At 37.0% G+C, this 21543-nt stretch overlaps 1 protein-coding gene across 1 annotated transcript; it reads right to left on the bottom strand.

The window, feature by feature from the left end:
* Positions 1-1137: 1137 nt before the first annotated feature.
* On the bottom strand, positions 1138-21520 carry LOC143280793 (RNA polymerase-associated protein RTF1 homolog). The gene is made up of 17 exons (XM_076585476.1): positions 21360-21520; positions 14380-14520; positions 13793-13919; positions 13362-13539; positions 12365-12621; positions 11577-11796; positions 10447-10536; positions 9772-9862; positions 8692-8774; positions 7961-8156; positions 7463-7540; positions 5983-6104; positions 5254-5389; positions 4661-4699; positions 3398-3478; positions 1874-1967; positions 1138-1403 (listed from the first exon to the last, which is right to left on the bottom strand). Exons 1-17 carry the CDS (start codon positions 21435-21437, stop codon positions 1297-1299), a joined length of 2118 nt encoding a protein of 705 aa, XP_076441591.1. The 5' UTR covers positions 21438-21520; the 3' UTR covers positions 1138-1296.
* Positions 21521-21543: the final 23 nt, after the last annotated feature.

Consider the following 21543-nt stretch of genomic DNA (forward strand, 5'->3'; position numbering starts at 1 on the left):
AGCGCCTGGGCCCTTCTGCCTTGATCTCTCTGTCCTTTTTCTTTCTTTACCTCCTATCCCTCTTTTTAGAAGCAATATATAGGTGTATTTTAAGAGTGTGTGTGTGCGTGCATGTATGTGTGTGTGAGTACGTATGGCACTGAATGGTGATCAGCAAGTGTTTAGTGTGCATGGCCCATCAAAACAGAAAGTAGTGAGATGTCATCACCCTTTCTTCACATAGGCTTTCCTATTCACACTGTCCTTTTCTCATCACTTGACAACGGGCCTATGGTCCGAAATGTCGTGTCAAAACAAAGATGATTCAACTACCACCCAAAAGGTTTTTACAACTTTAGTTTTTTGTCTTTGAAGAATCCTACAGTCATTCTTGTCTTCTTCCCTGAAAACAAGTAAGTTTTGTCATTGGTATGCTGTCAAAATCGCAAACAGATTTGGACTTCTTGAAATGCAGTTACAAGTGTGATATTAAATTTCATTGTTACTGCCATCAGATTTCTGTGTCTGAATTGTGGGCTGATCTTCCTGGGGAGAGCATTTGACAATAATGTCAAAGCATTCTTTTTCTCTTCCTTTTCTTGTCTCTATATTTTCATGGGTACTTTTATGGGCACATTGGACCTTGGTTTAAAATCTCATCTCAGAGACCAATCAGTTATCTGGAGAGAAAGAAATACCCCAAATTTCCAAGGAAATGATACAGAACCAGAATACTTCCTAATCTTTGATTATTTCATGGGATGCCATGCAAGAAAAAACAAACATAAGAAAACTGAATTTAAAGTATGCATGGTTCTGTGAAAAAAAAAAAAAAAAAAAAGAGAGAGAGGTTGAGACAAAGATCAGAACAGTGTTTTATCTGTTACATCCACTTCTATCAAAAGGTGTTGTCAGAAAGGTGTCATCAGCAGTTATTACCAGTCAAAGTAAGAGGGAAGTCGTCAAACTGAGGTAATTAAAAAAAAAAAAAAAAATCAAAATTTAAAAAAAAAAAGTGAAAAAGAAATGAGAGGTATCTGTCAAGCTTTTAGAGCTTGTGAAGGAGGAATCAGAGAGGAGGGACTGCTAGAAAATGTTCCATGTGCAACATGATCATGCTTCTCACTTCTCCTCCACCTATCCACGCAACACACAAGAAACTTTTCTATCAACATTTAATTCCATTATTAACTCTATGTACAGGTCATGGAGGACTAGCCATCACATGAAAAAAGAAATCACTTCACATGTCTATCTGAATTTGGCAACACGTCCATGCAAGAAGTACTGTGACCACAAAACCCAACTGTCAAATGTTTAGATGAGACCCCGTCGCTTCTTGTAGTCTTCCAGGTTGAGGGAGCGCCTTGGGGCTCCGTCACGAGCTCCGGCAGAGGATGAGTTGGGCACAACAACACTGGGGGCTGAAACAAACCACAAAATTAGTGAACATCAACAACAAAAATATTTTTAAAATTGCTAGAAAGAATTCAAGGAAATATACAGGCACATAAAACACACACACACATACACAAAAAAACACCACCACCTTCATCCTTCAGTAGCTAGCTGCAGCTGTTCACAACCAACTTGAGCTATTAAAAAGAAAAGGCAATATCATACAACTTCAAAATGGTAGTTTTTCTGACGTCCAACTTCATTGAGGCCATGGTAATCACACTCTTGTTACTTTCTTTACTCATCTATACATGGTACTAAGACGGAAAACCATTTGAGAAATCAACAATCCATTCATGCAGTGTCTCCCCAATTCCACAAAGGGTCAACAGACAAAAATTTCACGCTCTCCAAAGAAAGTCGAGATCAACAAAAACTGCAATATCTCTCTTCTTCACACAAAGCCATTCAAAAATACACATAGTTTGAATCTTACCTGAAGGAACATCCAGGTCAATTTTGATCTCAAAGTCGTGGACTGCAAACAGATCCTCTGACACGCGATGGTCCCCGCCATCTTTGTCCGTGCTCTGGAGAACAAAGACAACTTTTCAGAACACTTTACTCCCAGACAAGCTCCCTTTGTCAAGCAATGGGAACAAAGGGTTTTGAACAATAAAAAAAAAAACCCAGCACATTACGCTCACTCAAGCAACTCAGTGTATTTGTACAATTCTTATAATAATATTTTATTTTTATATAGCTCTATAATACAAGCATAAGCAAGCTCTAAGCGCTTTACAACCCAGTACCTAAAGTGAAACAAGAAAGCATATAAAAAGTAGTAGAAACATAAAACAGAATCATTAATATTATAAAAACACAATGCATAAAACTCACAAAGTAACATACTATCAATACTACAACTGTTACACTCCAACACTCACTAACACACACGCACAGACACATGATTAAACGGCTGGGATGACAGCAATTTTCACTTGAAATACATACGTGTAAAAAGGAACATAATCATAATCTGCATGCCACAGATTTTGTAAAAACTGTAAAATAAAATTTTGGATAGAAAAGGTAAAAGGGGTAAAAATCAGGTCATTCTCCCTTTCGAACCACACCACCACCATCCACCTACCCACCCCCATTCTCTCTACTCTTCCATCACACACACTCACATTGCCATGGGCCTGGGACAACAGCACTATTTGAGTTATGACAAGTATTTTTTAAAGAGATAAGTTTTAAGATTTGCTCTAAAGATAGATAGATGAGTTGTTTTTCTGAGAGCAATAGGCAGAGAATTCCAAGTTGTTGGGCCAAAGACGGAAAATGACCTCTTTCCACAGGAGTTAAGGAAGTATCGGGGAACAGTTAGCTGGGAGGAATCAAGAGATCTCAATGTTCTGTTTGGCAAGTACGGGTTAACAAGCTCATAACAGATTTTGCTGTGTGAAATTCAGGCCGCTCTCCAAAGGGTGAGCGTGTCGATTCAGTTCAGTACCACCATTTTTTTTTCTTTTCTGCTTGCAAGTATATGTTTTCCTATCACAGTGGATTTTTCTACAGAATTTTGCCAGGGCAACCCCTTTGTTGCCATGGGTTCTTTAAGGTGCGTCATGTGCATGTCACACACAGAATATTGGTTTATTGTCTCATCTGAATGACTAGCATCCAGACCACCACTCCTGGTCTCGTGGAACCAAAGTAATCAGAAAGTCACTAAAGGGAAGACAGAAAAAAAAGTCTTACTCTAAGACTTCTTCAGTCAACTAGTCAAAAGCTGCCACACAGAAATATACTGCTTCCATGGTGAATAAAAGATTTAAAAAGGAAACAATATCACAAACATTCAAATCGAAGAACTACCTGTATCACTGCCACCAAACGGACATGCTCCTGCCACCCCCACCCCCCACCACTTCCCCCATGTCTCTGACCTTTCCTCGGACAGAGTCAACATCTATAAGATTCACTCTCTCCGGTTTTCTTTCTCACAATTTACCTTTCTGTCTGATGCTGTTTGATCTGCTTTACTGCCTGAGCCTTCTGCTGCCTGGTCTGGAGTCTGGGCATCCTGCTGTGCCTGTGAAGGAAAACAAATTCCAGTGAAGCAGAAAGTCAACAAGCAACAAAACAAAAAAAAATGTAAAACAAACAGAACAAAGACTACCAAAAAGTAGATTTAATTATTCAAAAAATATTTTTGCACCAGAAAAAGACAGGAAGATGTTCCCTTACAACACTAACAGGAAGAAAAACAACAACAAAAACCGCAAAAAAACAAATCTGTTCCTTTACAAGAACAATTCCATTTCAAGCTCTTTGTGAAAATATCTGACCAAAATATTTACCCTGCAGTACGCTTACTGCTTTATCACCTGAGAAGTAAATATCTCTAGTGACAAGTATTTTCATGGAAATAATCTTTTTTAAAAATAAGAATACTTTGTGAACTCATCAACATTAGAAACATTTTTGCAAATACCAATGTAAAGCAAGTCAGCACACACAACACAGAGGTACAACACACTGAACATACAATTCTTAAAGCACAACCCACTCTCAACAGTTGATTAACTCAATCCGGACGAATAGTTTTCTCCCTTGCTTTCCCCCTGCAGATGACCCATTTGTTAGGGTTAGGAAAAAATCACAAAAATACAAAACACAATGTGACTGAATGAAACTCTCTGTACTTGACCCACTGACCCCTCTCCTCATGTCGTGTGTACTCCCACCCCCCTCCCTCTCTTCACAGCCCTCAGAAGCTGAGTCCTGTCAGTACCTTCTTGCTGGTAGCTTTCTTCACTGCAGATACTTTATTCAACGTCATCATCCTTGTCAATGTCGAAACCTTCAGTTTGAAGCATTTCAATCACTTCAGCAGCAGTTAAATGCCACTGTCATGATCCAGTTTGCTCCAAAAATTTCCACTTGTATCGCCTGCGACGCCATTTACAATACATATACAGATTAGCTTGTCATTTGGGGTACCAAGGTCAACAGCTCGCCAGAGAGTGTATAGTTACAGAACCTCATGAAGAAACTTTCCATTTGACCCTTGACACATTCGCAATGCCCGGTGTAGCTGCGATCTTTATGCTACCCGATGAGGAAAACGTGGAAATAAATTTAATTGTCGAAACTGCTTATACCTTTCGTCAGGAACGCTATAGCATTCCATCGTTCGGAGTGAGTTAAAAGAAAACCAAAACAGAAGTCTACAGGAACAGAGACACAGGAATGAATGAAATGTTAACCTTACCTGTTTTTGCTGTTTGCTGCCTTCATCAGCATCACGAGCCTGCAACAGAAAGCCATCATTACCTTTTACAGACACAAACTGAGCAACTTAAATCTACTCTGACATGAAAAAGAGGTAAACCCTTCAAGCCTGAGTGACAACAAAGCCAGATGCTGTCAGAATGTGTTAACAGCAGCCTTCAACATAGCAATTTAGGTAGCAATATTCAGATAAATGCTTGAAAAGTGAAATTTATTGTATTGTACTGAAGTTTAGCCTCACCATTCAAACAACATGTCTGGAATATGACACACATCAGTAGCAGCAAAGTGAAGGAATACCTGGAATTTAAACATGTTCATTTCAGTAACAAACTAAACAAAAACATAATTGGAAAAGGTTGCTATGCTCAGAATATTCCACCTCCTGCCTTTCTGTTGTTTTTGTTGAACAAGAAAGAAACTGTCCAGACATGAAACACAGGATGATTTTTCATAAATAACTGTACAAATTGCATAAATCAATCAGCACCTTTACATTGTCCATGGTACATGGTGTTACCTGAAATACAATGACAACGCACACTAACAAAACAACCAGGTACAATCGCCCACCTTTGTGACAAGAGTAGGTCTGCAATGACGCCGAGTGAAAGGGTCAGCCACAGCTGTCTTCATTTCTTTCACTTCTACAGCAAAGGCACTCTCTGCATCCAATATGTTCTGGATGCGATTTCTTTGGTTGATGTAGCTGTAGACGGACAATTTTAAAAGGGTTGAGTTGGATATTTTTCTTTCTCAATTGATGTAACTATCGAAAACAACTTTAAAATGTCCGAGTAGGTGTTTTTTTTTCTTTCTCAACTGCAGCTGTGAAATGGCAAATCACAATTCATCCCACAAAAATATGATCTCCTTTTAAACTAACAAGTATTCCACTTCAGCAAAAAGCACAGAAAAAGAGAAATGTGATCTTTGGAGGAAAAAGAGTTGCCGCCACCATTCAAGCCTGTAACATTACAAAATACCAATCTGTTCTCCCTTGTGTGCCTGGTCTAAGTGAATGGGGACGAGTGTTGTTTCTGTGTTCAATGATATTCACATTCAAACCACACTCACAATACTTGGGTTTCAGTTTTTGTTTTTTGTGGTTTTTCTGTGCAAGCTATGCTGCTGTGTTTGTGAATATGTGCAGATACACTTTGGGTAGTGCTTTAATGACTTAGTCTCAGCAGTATTGCTCATACAGATTCAGCATTCTGGTTCACTGATCACAAATTGTGCCATTTACGTCATTTATACACTGTATTATGTTCCCAATGGAAAAAAAAAAATGACACAAACCTGATGGAACTGATGTTGTTGGTGCGTTTTCGATCCAGTTCTGCTGCTCTGTCTTCCAACTCTTCCAGCTGCTGAATTACAGTAGACAGCTTTTCGTGATCTCCTGAATTCTCTGCTTCTTCCTGCAAATTTGAAGTGTCAAAGATGATCATTTCTGCAATAATTTCGTTCTGTTTCACAAGCAGTAATTCTGTTTATTTTGGGTCAAGAGGGTGATATCTTGTATTTGGGCTGACTGGTGCTGAACTACGTTCCCCATGTTATGAAAAGGATTTTAAAACATCAATTGATACTGATTAGTGTCTGTCCTAATTCCTCAAGGGGACACAAAGTAGTTTGGTTTCACAGATAACAAAGTAACATAAATAGATTTTAGGTCGTTATGGTTTGTCCAATACCTTTCAAGTTTTTAAAGCAAATAAATGTGTATCCTGAGAGAAAAAAACTTGACTTAAATGTATTGCTTTGAGCACACAAGGAGACCACTATTTTGCTTAAGATTGTGAAATCACAAGTTCAGAAACTCACTTTAGCTTTTGGCTGACTTGCAAAGCAAATCAAAACAAATTCATTACAAAACACTTTCCAAGACAAAATAAAAAGTACTGTGCAAGGTCGGTGCTGAAATGGATCTTTGTTTAGTTCAATATAATTCTGAAACTATATTTATAGAAAAAAAGTTAAAACAAGCAGCTGAAAGGTCAACAACGCAAACGCAGACAGTTCAAAGCTGTAAGTGCCGATGTGGAAACTGTATTTACAAACTCAGTCGTACCCAAAGAAAGCACATGCTGCTGAGACAATATCTGACTGTCACAGCTTTTGAAAATGATGAATGTGATGGGCCTGCAGTCTGAATAACTGAACATAAGTTGTTTCCCACAGTTGTTCTAAAGTAAGCAACCCTAGAAGTTGGTTTCATGCACAGTCAATGTGACGTAACTAATTACCTCTTTCTGATTCCTTTCTAGATAGCCAAGACCAATACTGCAGCGCCCTGGGTTGCACCAGACTGATATTTTATATCAATGTAATTGCTTTAATGAGCAGATATGTTCAGTTTAATGCATGGTTCTGTATTTCTCCATTTGACAGGCTTTTAAAGCACAATGCTATTTCACTTTGTGTCCCCTTTAAATGTTCCACAACAGCACTGTAGGCAGGTAAAGAACATTACATTTTACGTGTTGATCAAATTTTATTCACTCTACAATGGCAATCGAAAAACATCAGTTTGTGTATATACATTGTGAAAATATGCTAATGCAGCCAACAATTTTTACTGTTCAGATTCTGGCCATGTCTCGAGCAATTTCTGTGAAGAGCTTATTCATTCATGGTCACAAGCCTATCATTATATATCATAAAAAATTTTTTTAACAAATTAAATAGAAAAAAAAAACACCTTCAACCAAGATTAACCTGTATCAGTATATAAAGACCAGCCACATAAATGTTACAAGAAAATAAAATGCCTCACCTTGGATTTTAACAAGAGCGTTTTCCTCATGGCATAGTTGTGTGGGTTCTTCTTGAATTTCTGTTTCTCTGCAACAATCTGTACCCCCCCAAAAAAAAAGATTTATCCACAACCAAATAAACAGATTTTTGTTTTTCTGCAAAAATCAATCCATAGTCATCTAGTTCTGAACATGTAATCATGTTCTATTCACAGCATGTTATCTGGTTTGCTTAAAGCAGTCACGAGAACAACTTTACTGAAAGTGAGATAGTAATGAATGTGATAGAGCAGCAAAAAACTAAACAAGAAAAAAGACCTGAAAAAAAAGAAGGTAAACAGCTGAAACAGGAAACTGTTATGTTGTAAATGAGATCTCTTGCATTCCCATCCACCATCCCCTATTTCCTCCCAAAAACTACAAGCTTCATCTACAGTTCATAGCATGCACTGTGAACCTCTGAATCAGATAGCAATTATAAAAAAGCCACCATAAACAACAAAGCATGAGTCATGTACCTGTTCAATGTCACTCTCCTTCAGGTTGTACTGGTAAGCGTTTTTGATGTCTGACACTTTCTTATCCACATCAGGCAAGGTCGGCAATTCCAGCCCTGCCACTGACATGGTGGTCACCCATCTCTGGAATTCTGATTCTGAGAAGTCCTGATTGGACACAAACTCCAGCCTGTACACTCGCTCTGCTGTGCCATGTCTGAAACAGGGATAACAGCATTTCAAACCCCCCAAAATCCATGCTTGAATTATGCTGCTTGTTGTATGTCCAGTGAGGTTGTTTTTTTTTTATATAGTTTTCTACTGATTTTCCATTTGTAAAACGCTGGCCATTATGTCGTATGTGTTGCTAATCAGACTCTGTCTGCAGCAAGCTTACACTTCTTAAATGTATCCAAGCTGTCTTTGACAGATCAGCATGTTCAACACCCATGCAAAAAGCTGATAAATACTGGAGGATCTAAAACATGACTCCAACAACACGATACACATCCTCTCTGCAAACCTCATGAATCAAATATTCCCTTCCACCTCAATCATCCCCACCCTTTCTCCAACTTCAGTTATTGCTTTATGCTGAGAAGACATGGCAAAAGTTGTTGGTTTTTTCCACTTGTTTAAAATGATCCTAAACAAAAATCACAACTAATTCATAAGGCTTTCACTGATTCAGATACATCAAGAATGAATTCACCCATTTATAATGTAAGATGAGTTGCCAAGAATGTACTCACCTAAGACGAAGTCCTTTATTTGTCCTTGTGCTGCCTAACTGGTAGATCTTGGCTGTTTCAACCACCCCTATGATCTCAGCTACCTGTCAATACAAATAAGTATATCAAATTCTATTAACAATTTTGTATGAAATTCTGGAAATAAAATTCTTGGGTAAACAAAATTCACATTCTGGGTAGAATCTAATTTCAACGCATGAAGAAAATGGAAACCAATCTCTAACTCAGTCTTTTGAGCTAGCTTCAGCTGCAAAGAAAAGAAAATAGTTTGATCTGTAAACAGAGTAAGTAAAAAAAAAAAACATACACAGCAGAATCTGTCACAATAAATCTCAACAGCTATTAATTCCATCTGGGAATCTCTGTGCTTTGAACCAGCTAGAGTGATTTACACAGAATATTCAGCATGAAAGAAAATGTCAACCCAGGACAAAACCAAAACATTTAACAATTTTATGACAGAGTTGACAGCTGGTGGGAATTATCATGAAATCACGCAAAAGATAATCTGCTGCTGCTGCTGCTTTTTTCTTCTTTTTTTTCCTTTTTTTTTTCTCTTTTAAAAAAAAAATGTTTCAGACATAAGAAATGTGTGTGTGCGTGCATACATGCATGTGTGTGTGTATGTGTGTTTGTGTTTTGTTTTTTCTGACAGGGTAGAAGTAAATATTAATGGTTATTTGTTCGCCATGGCATACTGATTCTAACTGTTAGTAATGACTACTTCCTTCAACATTTATAAGGTCAGCGATGTTCTGCTTCTGCTATTCTGAGGTCTATAAGAATAATAATAATAATGGTATTTATATAGCGCTGGATCTTGTGCAGAGACAAATCAAAGCGCTTTCGCACCAGTCATTCACACGCAGGTCTGTCGATAAGCTGGTTCATATTCCCTATGCATCAACATTACGTACACATTATTTTCACAATGAATGTTGACCAAATCAAAGTTTAAAAGATCTCACAATGATAAGCAATCAAGCACTTTTCATAATTCACTTTACTTTTATTATATAAAACATACACGCTTCATTTCTTTTTATACGTCACTCCCTACACGACATGGAAACTACTTACCCTGTAAACTGCCCTGTTGTCATGATTCCCAATACCAATTCTCACAAAACAGCCCTCCACCACTCGGTTGAAGAATGGCATATGGCACCACCTGAAATTAAGGTCCAAAAAGGAATTTTAACCAAGACGGATACAAATAGTGTCACACAAAATTTGACAGCTTATCATTAATGACTTTTTTTTCTTTTCTTTTTAATGAAGTGTTTTATGTGCTGCTTTGATCCCGACCCTGAAGCCTCAAAGTTCTTGTGCAAGCTGACATAGTGATAAAAAAAAACAAAAAAACTTAGGGATTTCTGCTCTTTAAAAAAAAAAAAAATTCAAATAACACATGGTCCATCATGTGCTCCTTCCGAAAAAAAAAAACCAACAACAAAAAACACTAATAGTAGTATACAATTTCAATTTCTATAGTCATAAATGCTATTTTTTGTGTGTGGATATGTGTGTTGTATAAATCGTCTACTTCTGTGTTACTACACCTGATGCAGTTTCTCTTCATGAGATAATAAAGTTATTCTTATCTTATATTCTATTAATAAACTCGTCAAATCAAAACCAAGCACACCTTCTATTAACACACAAGCTCATAATCAAATTTAGATCAAAAGCAAAAATAATAAACAACCTGTCAATTGACCTCAATTGATGTAAGTGGTATTAATTCAAATTTACCTTTCCAGTTTATTGCGACTCAAACGGATTTTGTCGAGTTCATCCTTCCTTGTCACATATTGTACCCGCTTTCGAGATCTGGTAGTAGTACTGAAAAATAGACAGTTCAACAAAGTTTTTTAACAGGATCTTCCAGCAGCAATTCACTACTGAATTCACTTTCAAAATGTTAATACATAACTCATGAATGAAAAAAAAAGAAGCCAGAAATGCCATGTTTAATACATACCTCATAAAGAGAGTGACAGGAAGGCTGTGTGTGTGTGTGTGTGTGTGTGTGTGTGTGCCAAACAACATCCATTATGATGAGCTGCAAGACATCACTGTGACAAATATTTCAGGTTTCCCAATTTGTTTAAAGATTTCCCAACTCCTGTTTTGAACAGAAAAAAACAGAGAACAATCTAGTTGCAGCTCATGTTTTTTGGTTCTTTTTTTTTCTTTTTTTTTTTTTGTTGCGGCTCATGTTTTTTGGGTTCTTTTTTTATTTATTTTGTTGGGGCTCATGTTTTTTTGGTTCTTTTTATTATTTTATGTATTTACCAGACTGACATTGTTGCTTCTCTCTTCCTTCCCAAATGGCACCTATCTGTTTAACCTTAAACAAAAACACTTAAAAGAGCTAAAAAAAAAAAAAAAAGAGCTAAATTAACTATATAGGTTTTTCCCTTATTTTCCCCAAAAAGTTATCATAACTGAGTCTTATCCTTGTAAGTACAACTGAAGTACAAGTTATATTCTATTTTAGTTATTTCATTTTAGTTTATGTTTATGTCACCTGTGCATGCAAACAAAAAGATGACACCAAACATTTCTGCAAAAGATCTGTCTGAGTTGAAAAACTGAAAATAACAGATACATGCTCTATAAATACCAGCTGCATTTACTTCAATTAATAAGTGGTGCTGCATAAAGCTGACTACATGTACTACGTTGCTCTATGTGATGGAACCGAGCATAACCATGGGTTTAAAAAAATCCTTAAAATGACATGGAAATAGATTTAAATATCTTTTAAAAAGGCAACAAATTCATCTTTAAAAAATGCTTGAAAAACAATAATAATGAATAGATTACAAGCAAACAAATCTCCTCCACCCCATCCCAAATCAAAGCAAAAAAAATCTCACTCTTCTTCATCGTCATCATCAGATCCAGAAGAAGATCGCCTGCTGGGTTCCGACTCCGCATCTGACTGGTCCGACTGGTTTTCTTTCTCTTCTGATCGCTTATCTTCACGCACGCTTTTTCTGTCGTCCTCACTTTCATTGTCCCCATCGGAGTCCTCATCATCGCTGTAGATGTCACTGGCTTTCAACTTCTTTTGCTGCTGCTGTTTTTTCTCTTCGTCTGAAAGATGACAAGCAACAGAAACACTAACAGCATGCTGACAAACATCCATGAAAGTTGAATGAATGGTCATCATTTTCTGGCTGGGATTTGTTCAATAAAAAGTTGATTGTGGTGGTAGTGGGTATGTGAGTGTACATGGGTGAGTGTGTACATGCGCGTGTGTGTGTGTGTGTGTGTGTGTGTGTGTGTGTGTGTCTGTAAACCCTTAAGGCAAGGCGATCAATCTAATATGTTTAGCAAAACTGATCTTGCACAAAAACCAAAAAACTGTGGTCAAATCTTGCTTTGGTTTTCTTTCTCTAACAACTAGTTAAGAAATGGTTTAAAAGCAGAAAATCAACAGCCAGTTATTTTTTGTCGTGATTTGTTCTACATCAAACATTTCAAAATTAAATTCATGATTGCTGATATCAAGCATGGTAAGTATATTAGGACGCGCATACATAGAATCAATGCAAAAAACAAAACAAAACAAAACCAAAAAATCTTAAAGGCATATGGAGTTGCGTCTGTAGATCACTCAAAATACACACTTAAAAAAAAAAAAAAAAAAAATCCTCAGTACCTTTCTTTAACTTCTCTTCCCTCCTAGCTTTCAGATCCTGGAAGGCTGAGGTCTTCTTGCTGTCTTTTCTGTCTTCGATGTTTTTGCGCCGCTCTTTGCTACGCTCACTGATGGTAGCAGTGGACACTGGATCAGCGCTGGACTGGGACTGAGACTGAGGTTGGGGCGGAGTCGGTGCCGGAGGCGGTGGTTTGGACGCTGGTTTTCTTTTGCGCTGATCTCGTTTGGCCCTCTTCAACCTCTTCTCAATCTCAAACCTGAAGAACTTCATAGTTTTAGCATTCCAAACAAAGAAAACTAATAATAAATAGCAAAACAACCATATTCATCACAATTCACAATTTCTGATAAATAAAATAGAACTAATTAAAGACTTTGCGAGAATATATGTTTTCAAATAAAAGAGAAATAAGAACAAACAAACAAAAATAAACAAAGATATTTTTTTCCCCACAATTTATCACCTTATGTTCTTGTTATCACTTTTTAAGTTTTTATTAGTTGGTCTTTTTCACCATATGTCTGCACAGTACTCTTACTAAGTCTTATAATGTCAAAATTATGAGAAAAGCATCTGTTTGGCAATCATTGTTAGTACATCAGTCCAATCATGGGCCATTGCATTCTGACCTGACTTTATGACCATGCCAAGTTTGGCATTAATACATGTATTAATAGCCAATGAAAAAAGTCAAAATGACTTGCCAGGAATGAAAATAAAAAATCACAACAGAGACAACAGAACAAAGAAAAACCAAAGCATGTAAGAATGACAGGTCTGTCCCCGACAAGTTGTGCCTGATTGACAGTATCACACGTCCTCTCTCATTTGACCAAGAATGCTGTTGGCATTCTGGGAAGCAAAACTGAAAATACCTGCCACACAATGAGCAATTAACTACACATGTCTTCTTCTTTGACCTGACAGCTACCTTCGTCAAGCTGAAAAATATGCTGAAAGCTGTGAATGGATAATAAAAAAAATTTTAAAAATCACCTTGTTTTCAGAATCTGTCGGCGTTCCATTCGGTTGAACAACTCCTGTTCTCTTTCTTTCTCTGTCATCTGCTCAAGACGAACCTTGTCCTCTTCATCTCCAATCAGATTATCATCATAACCATCATAGAATTTCTCCTCCGACTCATTTCCATCACTTCCAGAGTCTGAGACTTCACCTGAAACAGTGAAAGTAGAAGAAAAGCTTCAAATGATGTCACTTTGGACAGTGTACTGTATAATAGTTTTGAAAAATATGAAATAACTGGTAGTCATGCTCAGTTTCACCTCAAGGGGTGTGATGCAATGAGGCATGGTAACTGGCTGACAGGAGGTGTGGTGTGTTACTGGAAAAAATGGTAGGTACGAGTACTGAGGCAACCATGGCACTCTACTTCACAGGCTTCCGAAGAGTTAAAATAGATATCCCACCTTCTTCTGGCTCTGAAGCGCTGGCCTTTTCATTGTCAGAGGATGCCACTGTTGATGACCTCCGTGCCACTTTCTTTGAAACCACCTTTTTCTTTTTTGGTGATCCTTTCTTGCCATTAGCAGTCCACTGTAAGAAAAACAACAGAGAATAAGTTCAATGAATTCATTATATGTCTGTATTCATTTCAAATGACAAATGAACAAGACCAGAGAGTGGATACTACAACATGTTATTAGTATTTGCCATCATTTAAGCCTCTGACATCCAATATACAGTATGAAGTGAGGAAAATGAAATTACTTTTTAAAGTTTTATAAGCATATATTATATACTGCAGTTTCGACATTTTCATTTTGATTTCTTTTACAAAATGAAGACATGGAATGATGGATTTCAAATAAATTGTTGCCACATGATAAACATTTCTTTCTCTAGGTCAGCTGTGGTTTCAAAACATTAAGATGATAAGAACTTCATAATCAAAATATGAGCAAATTACTTTTGTTCTCAGAAAAAAAACACACCCAAAAACAGACAATAAAAAACAAGACCCAAGAAACAGAACAACAGACATAATAAATCTTACATCATCATCACTGTTTGAGGTGTCTGAATCAGAGTCACTGGGAACAGTTGTTTTGTTTTGGGCTTCTGACTGCGATTCAGATTTTGAATCAGAGGCCGATGCAGAACTTGTGCGGCGGCGTTTGGCAAGAGCACGGAAACCCTGTTAACCAAAAACATACTTTGTATTTTGTGCAAGTGACACAGTCTGTGACAGATACAGAGAAAGACTTGACAGAGAGAGGTTAACATAGTATTCATTATCAATAGAGTGATATTAACAATGTATACCTGATCATGTTATGTATACTGTAACATAGCATTAAAAATGATTATCGGGAAACATGCAGTCACATGAACTCTTAAAATCCTTCAACAGACCATTTATATTCTGGGATTCCCAGGGCTATACAGCTGGCCAAAGTTCAGCTATTCTGAAACTACACTTAAAGTTGAACACTGTTTTTAAACTGGTCAAATAAAAATCATTCCAACTTCATTGGGGAAGCAGACAAAACTCTGGCATTTTATCAGTAAAGATGGTCACATGGCACATGTCGAGCAACTCACTCACTCAGGAGACCGACACGAGCATCACATCAACTAAAGGAAAGAAACTTGAATGGGGACCATCAACCAGTTCTCACCCAAATTCACAAGCCATGATGTGATCCAGAGCATGAAACATATCCACACCACTTGAAACTTTCTACCTGAATCACAAGCTCCTCAATGACCAGCTGCTTGGCAAAAGCCAAAACACACATCCAAGACAAGACACCCCCTCAGATCACACACACACACACACACACACACACAAAGAAAAAGGCGACAACAAACTAAAATCGCTGTAAAGTCTCATATGCACAACACCAGCAGATTTACTGTGACTATAACTCTCCAGTCCACAGCTATCTCTCCATTCAGATACATCCATTCCAATGTAGCCATTTCTGTTATTCACACACACAGAGGATAAACTTGTACAATAATTTAGTTTGTGACACCACATACTGTCCACGCCATCCAAAGCTCTGTCCCCCAAGTTCAGACATTCCTTCATCATTCTCAAAACAAAATGTCACACACCTAAAACCAGTAAAAGGAAAACATCACAAAAAAACTGTGTCACACAAAACATTGTTGCACACTACCATGGCATATAACATTATAAGGAAAACCCCTTCAAATATTCAATAAAGGATAAAGAATGACAGATAAATGAAAATATCATGAGCTGTGACAGCTAGGAAAACATACTCTGGGAGGGAAGACAATAAAACAGATCAAACCAAAAAAAGCAAAACATTCCAAACCCCAACAGAAAGTTAATGAGGGGCAGGAAAGGGGAGGGGGACTCTAGATCAGTAGATGTCAGGAAAGGCAGAGTGAGAATGAGAAGTAACTGTTCTGTCCTCACATGTCAAGTTTCCAGGCAGGATGCCACCTTTCCAGAATGGAAAGCCTGCCTTGTCAGCTAAGAAAGACCTTTCATTACTACTGATTGGGCTGTACTGAAAGAATACAAATGGTCTTATTTCAGTTATGTGTCCTCAGAAAAATATATCTTACAACTGCCTAGTCAGAATTGCACTTATCATGCAGTTGCTTCCCTTAGCATGTGACCAATGACCAATTCAGTGTCAACTGTCATCGGGAGTTGTTCAATACCCCTGGAGAGCTCTTCCACCAACTTGGATTTTGTGCACGGGCATCTAACTTTCATCCCAAATGCGAGCAATGCCAAAGGCATGAACATACACAAAAGAAGCAAACATGTGCAACCTCAACACTTTGTCTCTTTAGTCCAGTGTTTGTGAACCCCAGATGCATTGAAACTGTTCTTACACGTAAGGTAAAGACAGTAGAGGGTTCATTTGACAAATTTGTCAGGTAAGATATTTGTGTGTGTTTTGTGATCAGAACAATACATGAAGAATGATTTCTGATTTTTGCGTTTGATCATACCCAGCCACTTTCATTGTCCTTTTTTTTTTAAATAAAAAAAGCTAAAGTCTTTTGTGTTCACATGTCCAAATCTCTAACATTTTGTTTGTTTGAACATTATTCATTTTGCAACAAAAAGTCATTACAGCTTCTGCATTTTCCTAATATCTGTTAATTCATTATTTTTTTTCTACTGTTTTACTCATATGATTACTTAAAGGTGCATTGCACAAGCACTCGGGAACTCTGTATGGAACATTGTGGATTTCACAGTTTGCTAACTTCCATTTCTATTTTTTAGCCTCCACAGTCCATTGCTACAACCAAACACTGCACAATGAAGTGCCATCACATGCACAATAAATTAAGAAGCAAACCCCCACCCCCACCCCCCAAAAAACACTTTTTTTAAAGCCTGCTGTTTGCATGTTTTGCTTCTCTCCATTGCCTCCTTTGCTTGCAAATTCGGAGAGCCAATCAACTTCGAGAGTATGTAATGTGCGTCTGTAAGTCATGTAGGCACAGAACTCTCCAGGGATCTATTTACCGCCTCTACAGTGTAAGTCATGTTGGCACAGAACTCTCCAGGGGTCTATTTACTACCTCTGTAAGTCATCTAGGCACAGAACTCTCCAGGGATCTATTTACTGCCTTCAGAATGAGGAGATCAAAGAACATCATGACTGTACAACTGTGAGCTGAATCATAAGGTGGATACACTAGTCAAATACTATACAGAGAGAGCGTAAGACTTCCCATGTGTGAAGAAAATGGTAACCACAGCAATACTGAAAGGATGTTGATTCTTGGAACATTTGAGGCTCCCTTTACTAATAATGCCTATTTATAGATCCCTGGGCAAAGACTCACAACACGCATGGCATTTGTCAAGACTAACGACTGACGATATGCGACACACATGTTTGCACATTTAAAACCTTTGGTTGGCTCAATTTCCAATTCGTTTATATTGTATTTCAACGGCAATGGAGACATACATCGAATAAGAATTTACTAACCATAGTCTTATATGAATCCTTACATTGAAAGAGCAAAAAGACAAGCTTTTTTTACAGGAATTTCTGCTGACAAAACCACGAAAGAAAGAGAACAGATAAAAAAAATTTTAAAAACTCCTGGAAGAAAAAAGAACCAGGAAGGAAAGAGGAGAGGATGTTGTAATTTTCAGATGGAAAGTCATTTTGAGACAATCTCTGGGTCAGCAAAGGAAAAGCAGTGGTGGATTGACCCTGGACGCTTCCAAATGATTTTTTTCTCAAGTGTTTTTACTGAAGAAGATATTGACAATCTCCCACACTTCCCAAAAAGAAAAGACAATACCTTAGTTGATGCAGAAATCTCAGAACAGCAAGTCATCAATAAACTGGCTTGTTTAAACATCTCTAAGTCACCAGGTCCAGATGGAATCCACCCCAGGATTTTAAAGGAGACAAGGGACGCTCTTTCTTTCCCTTTGAAATTCTTATCTGATAAAAGTTTGAAGGAAGGAAAGGTACCAGACAGCTGGAAACTAGCAGAGGTCATACCTATTTTCAAAAAAGGTAATAAGAATGAACCAACTAACTACAGACCAGTTACTGAGCTAGTCTTACATCTGTGGTATGTAAAACTTGTGAAGGTATTATCAGAGATAGGCTGAATAAGCATTTAATTAACTTAATTGGTAATTTGATAAAAGATTATTCTTAATTATTAAGAATAATCTTTTATCAAATTACCATGGCATTATGGATTTACATCTGGAAGGTCTTGTGTTACACAGTTATCAAATACTATTCAAGACTGGATAATTATGATAAACAACAATATGCCTATAGACATTGTATACCTAGACCTACAACAGGCCTTTGATAAGGTTCCACATAAACGACTGATACACAAAATGAAGGGCTATGGTATAAGAGGTAGTTTACTTGGTTGGATAGACTTTTTACATTGATAACAGAAACCAGTAAGCATTTCAGATGAGAGGTCAGACACATCAAATGTAACCAGTGGAGCTCCTCAGGGAAGTGTTTTGGGGCCTGCATTATTCATTTACTTTATTAATGATATGCCAGATGTGTTGGAGTGTTTTGCAAAAATATTTGCTGATGACACAAAGGCTTACTGTGGAATGAATAATGAAGAAAAACAAATTCTGCCCCAATAAAGCATAGATAAACTAGTCAAATGGACAGAGACGTGGCAATTTAAGTTTAACAATGAAAAATGTAAAGTACTTCACATTGGTAAAGATAGCCCAGCCCAAGATAAATTTATCATATCAACTGACAATATAGAAGAAACTGAGTTAGAAAAGGATTTGGGAATTTTGATGGATAAAAATTTCACTTTCTAACAGCACATAAATGCTACAGTAAAATAAAAAGCAAATAGAATAGCATGATCACCCATTCTATCCAGTATAAAAATAAAGATGTCATGGTGCCTTTATTCAAATCATTAGAAAGACCAATACTAGGATATGGTAGTGTGGTATGGTCCCATTACCTTAGAAAATGTATTGACTTGACTGAAAATGTACAGAGATGATTTACCAAACAAATTTTAGGGATAGGTAGTATGTCCTATGAAGAGAGACTAACTAGTTTGAAACTCCCAAGCCTGGAATATCGCAGGTTAAGGGGTGATATGATTGAGATATATATTACAACTTAAGATTCTACATGGACATGATAAGAGCACTACACAAAACCTTTTCACTCTAATTTAGTCTAAAGGACAGCAATCATACCAGGGGACACCCACTAAAACTAATGAAGACATTCACCAAATCAAACTTTTCACACCTTTTTACAAACAGGGTTGTTGATATCTGGAGTAATCTGCCCAGTAACACTGTCACTGCAGGATCACTTAACAGTTTTAAGAATTTATTAGATAAACACCGGAAGGATTATGGATTCCAAGTTAATTTCTCCATAGAAACCTAGCCATAACATTTGTAATTGTGCACTCTTATATAAAGTATAAAAATTTAAAAAAAAAGAATAAAAAAAGTCCTAACTGATCAGGAAAAAGGTTGATAAAGCCTAAAAGCCATGACACTTATGATATAATATGATATATATGGTGGGCTAATATAAATAAAGCCACTGGTCCTGATGGAATTCACCCTTATTTGTTTAAAAGAGGTACATAGCAGCTTAGCCATTCCCTTAAAGCTTCTGTTTGAGAAAACACAATCACATGGTAAAATACCACAAGCATGGAAGGTAGCAAAGGTAAAACCAATATTTTAAAAAGGTAATAAGTAAGACCCTGGTAATTATCATCCAGTAAGTTTGACGTCAGTGGTTTGTAAAGTCTTTGAAAGCTTTACATGTGACACTTTAAATGAGCATCTGATTGATAATGATCTGTTATCAGATTATCAATATCAGTTTGGCTTCACCAGAGGTAGAAAGAACACTATATGCATCAGTATGGTTTGAGTCGTCATGTCCTGTCAAAGTTAGCAGTGTTGTTCCTCAGGTCAGTGTCTTGGAGCCCACTCTCTTGTGTATTATATATATAAATGATATGCCTGATATTTTTCATCTTGACTGTTTAGTGAAAATCTGTGCTGATGATACAAAGATCTATGAATGAGTAAGTAGACTGATAAAGGTAGGTTAAAGTTACAAGCTAATATTTAAATATAGATAGATTAATAGACTGGACTGATAAATGGCAAATTAAATTTAATAAAAATAGATCTAAAGTTTTACATGTAGGAAAGAATAATCCACATTATAGTTATTACATAGGCTGTACTGAACTGCAGAAAACTTCATCTGAAAGAGATCTTGGGGTTATTGTTGACCCCATTCTCTCTTTTTATAGTCATATTCATGAAACCATAAAAACGCCAATAGACTGACTGGAATGTTAGCTGGGAATATACAGTGTAAAAGTAAGAACATAATGATACCTTTATTTAAGTCATTAGTTAGGCCAGTCTTGAATATGGAAATACGGTCTGGAACACAGGATCAGTTAAGCATACAGACATTACTGAAAATGTACAAAAAAGATTTACGAAAAGAATTATTGGCTTTACTGATATGGACTATGAAAAAAGACTGCACTTACTTAAATTACCTAGTTTAGAATATATAAGACTGCATGGTGATTTTATAGAGAAAAATAAAATGAGACATGTTTTTTATGACAGTAAAACTATATATATATTCTTTGCTCACCTTAAACGACAACAATGTTACATGAGGACATTCCTACAAACTGTTAAAAGCTTGTTAAAATTTCCAGATTTTTTAACTAACAGACTAACAAATGTTTGGAATAATTTGACTTGACTATTTGACGGTTGAGGCCTCATCAAGGGCCTGTTCATCATTCGAGATCTATCAACTAATGTGCATGTGACGTGCGGGCAATGCCAAGTACAAAGGTGATGGTTAATACTGGCAGGCAGGAACATACACTGAAGGTGGCTCAGTCCAGTAGCTGTCCAGGCAGCTTTTAAAAGAGTCAACAGATGGTGCAGTCTCAAGATTTTGTCTCCACAGGAACTTTGAATACTTTTTAAAATCGTGTTGATACTTTCAAAAATTAAAATACAAAACTCGTTTAATCATTCTTTAATAAGCTTTGCGCACTATTAGATTTAAAAAAAAAAAAAAACAAAAAAAAACCCACATCTCTATACATTTATGGGGGCTCTCACTTCCCCCCATTTCAAGCGGGCAAAAGGCCTTACAGACCTAAAGGCCTTCGTATTGGTATGATAATATTAGAATAAAACCGTGGACGGTGGAAACCGCATACATCATTTGTCTCGACACCACAAAAACACCTAACAGACCAAAAAACCTTGACTAGTGAACAAGAACATAACAAAATATACCGCAATACTCAAAGTCACACACAAATTATATGACCACTTCCATATAATCAAACAATGAAAATTCTGAAGACCAATTGAGCTGTCTGTAGCCGCCAGTGAAGGGTAGCCAAGTAAGTTTCACTCTGCCTTGGGCCCGCTTTTTGCAGTCCAAATACAAGAAAATGTCAAACATTTTTTCTTACCTCCTCGATGTCTTCTCCACTGTCACTTTCATCGCTGTCAGAATCAATCAGTGGAGCAGTCTTTCTTCGTTTGGACATACTGAAATATTTACTTTTGATCGTTCACACAGCCCTCAAACGACTGCTAGAATCAGTAAGTAGGGTGCATCGAACCCACAATGCTTTACATTCAAGTTCGGCAACT

The sequence above is a fragment of the Babylonia areolata genome, chromosome 4, assembly GCF_041734735.1.
Source record: "Babylonia areolata isolate BAREFJ2019XMU chromosome 4, ASM4173473v1, whole genome shotgun sequence".
Lineage (NCBI taxonomy): Eukaryota > Metazoa > Mollusca > Gastropoda > Neogastropoda > Buccinidae > Babylonia > Babylonia areolata.

Bases quoted from the DNA above. Each gene is read 5' to 3' on its own strand.
- LOC143280793 (XM_076585476.1), bottom strand. From the start codon at position 21,437: ATGTCCAAACGAAGAAAGACTGCTCCACTGATTGATTCTGACAGCGAT. The intron at 9,863-10,446 runs GTAAATTTGAAT...CCTTAATTTCAG, and splicing joins AGTCGCAATAAACTGGAAAG to GTGGTGCCATATGCCATTCT. The intron at 1,404-1,873 runs GTAAGATTCAAA...GGTTTGTTTCAG, and splicing joins TGACCTGGATGTTCCTTCAG to CCCCCAGTGTTGTTGTGCCC.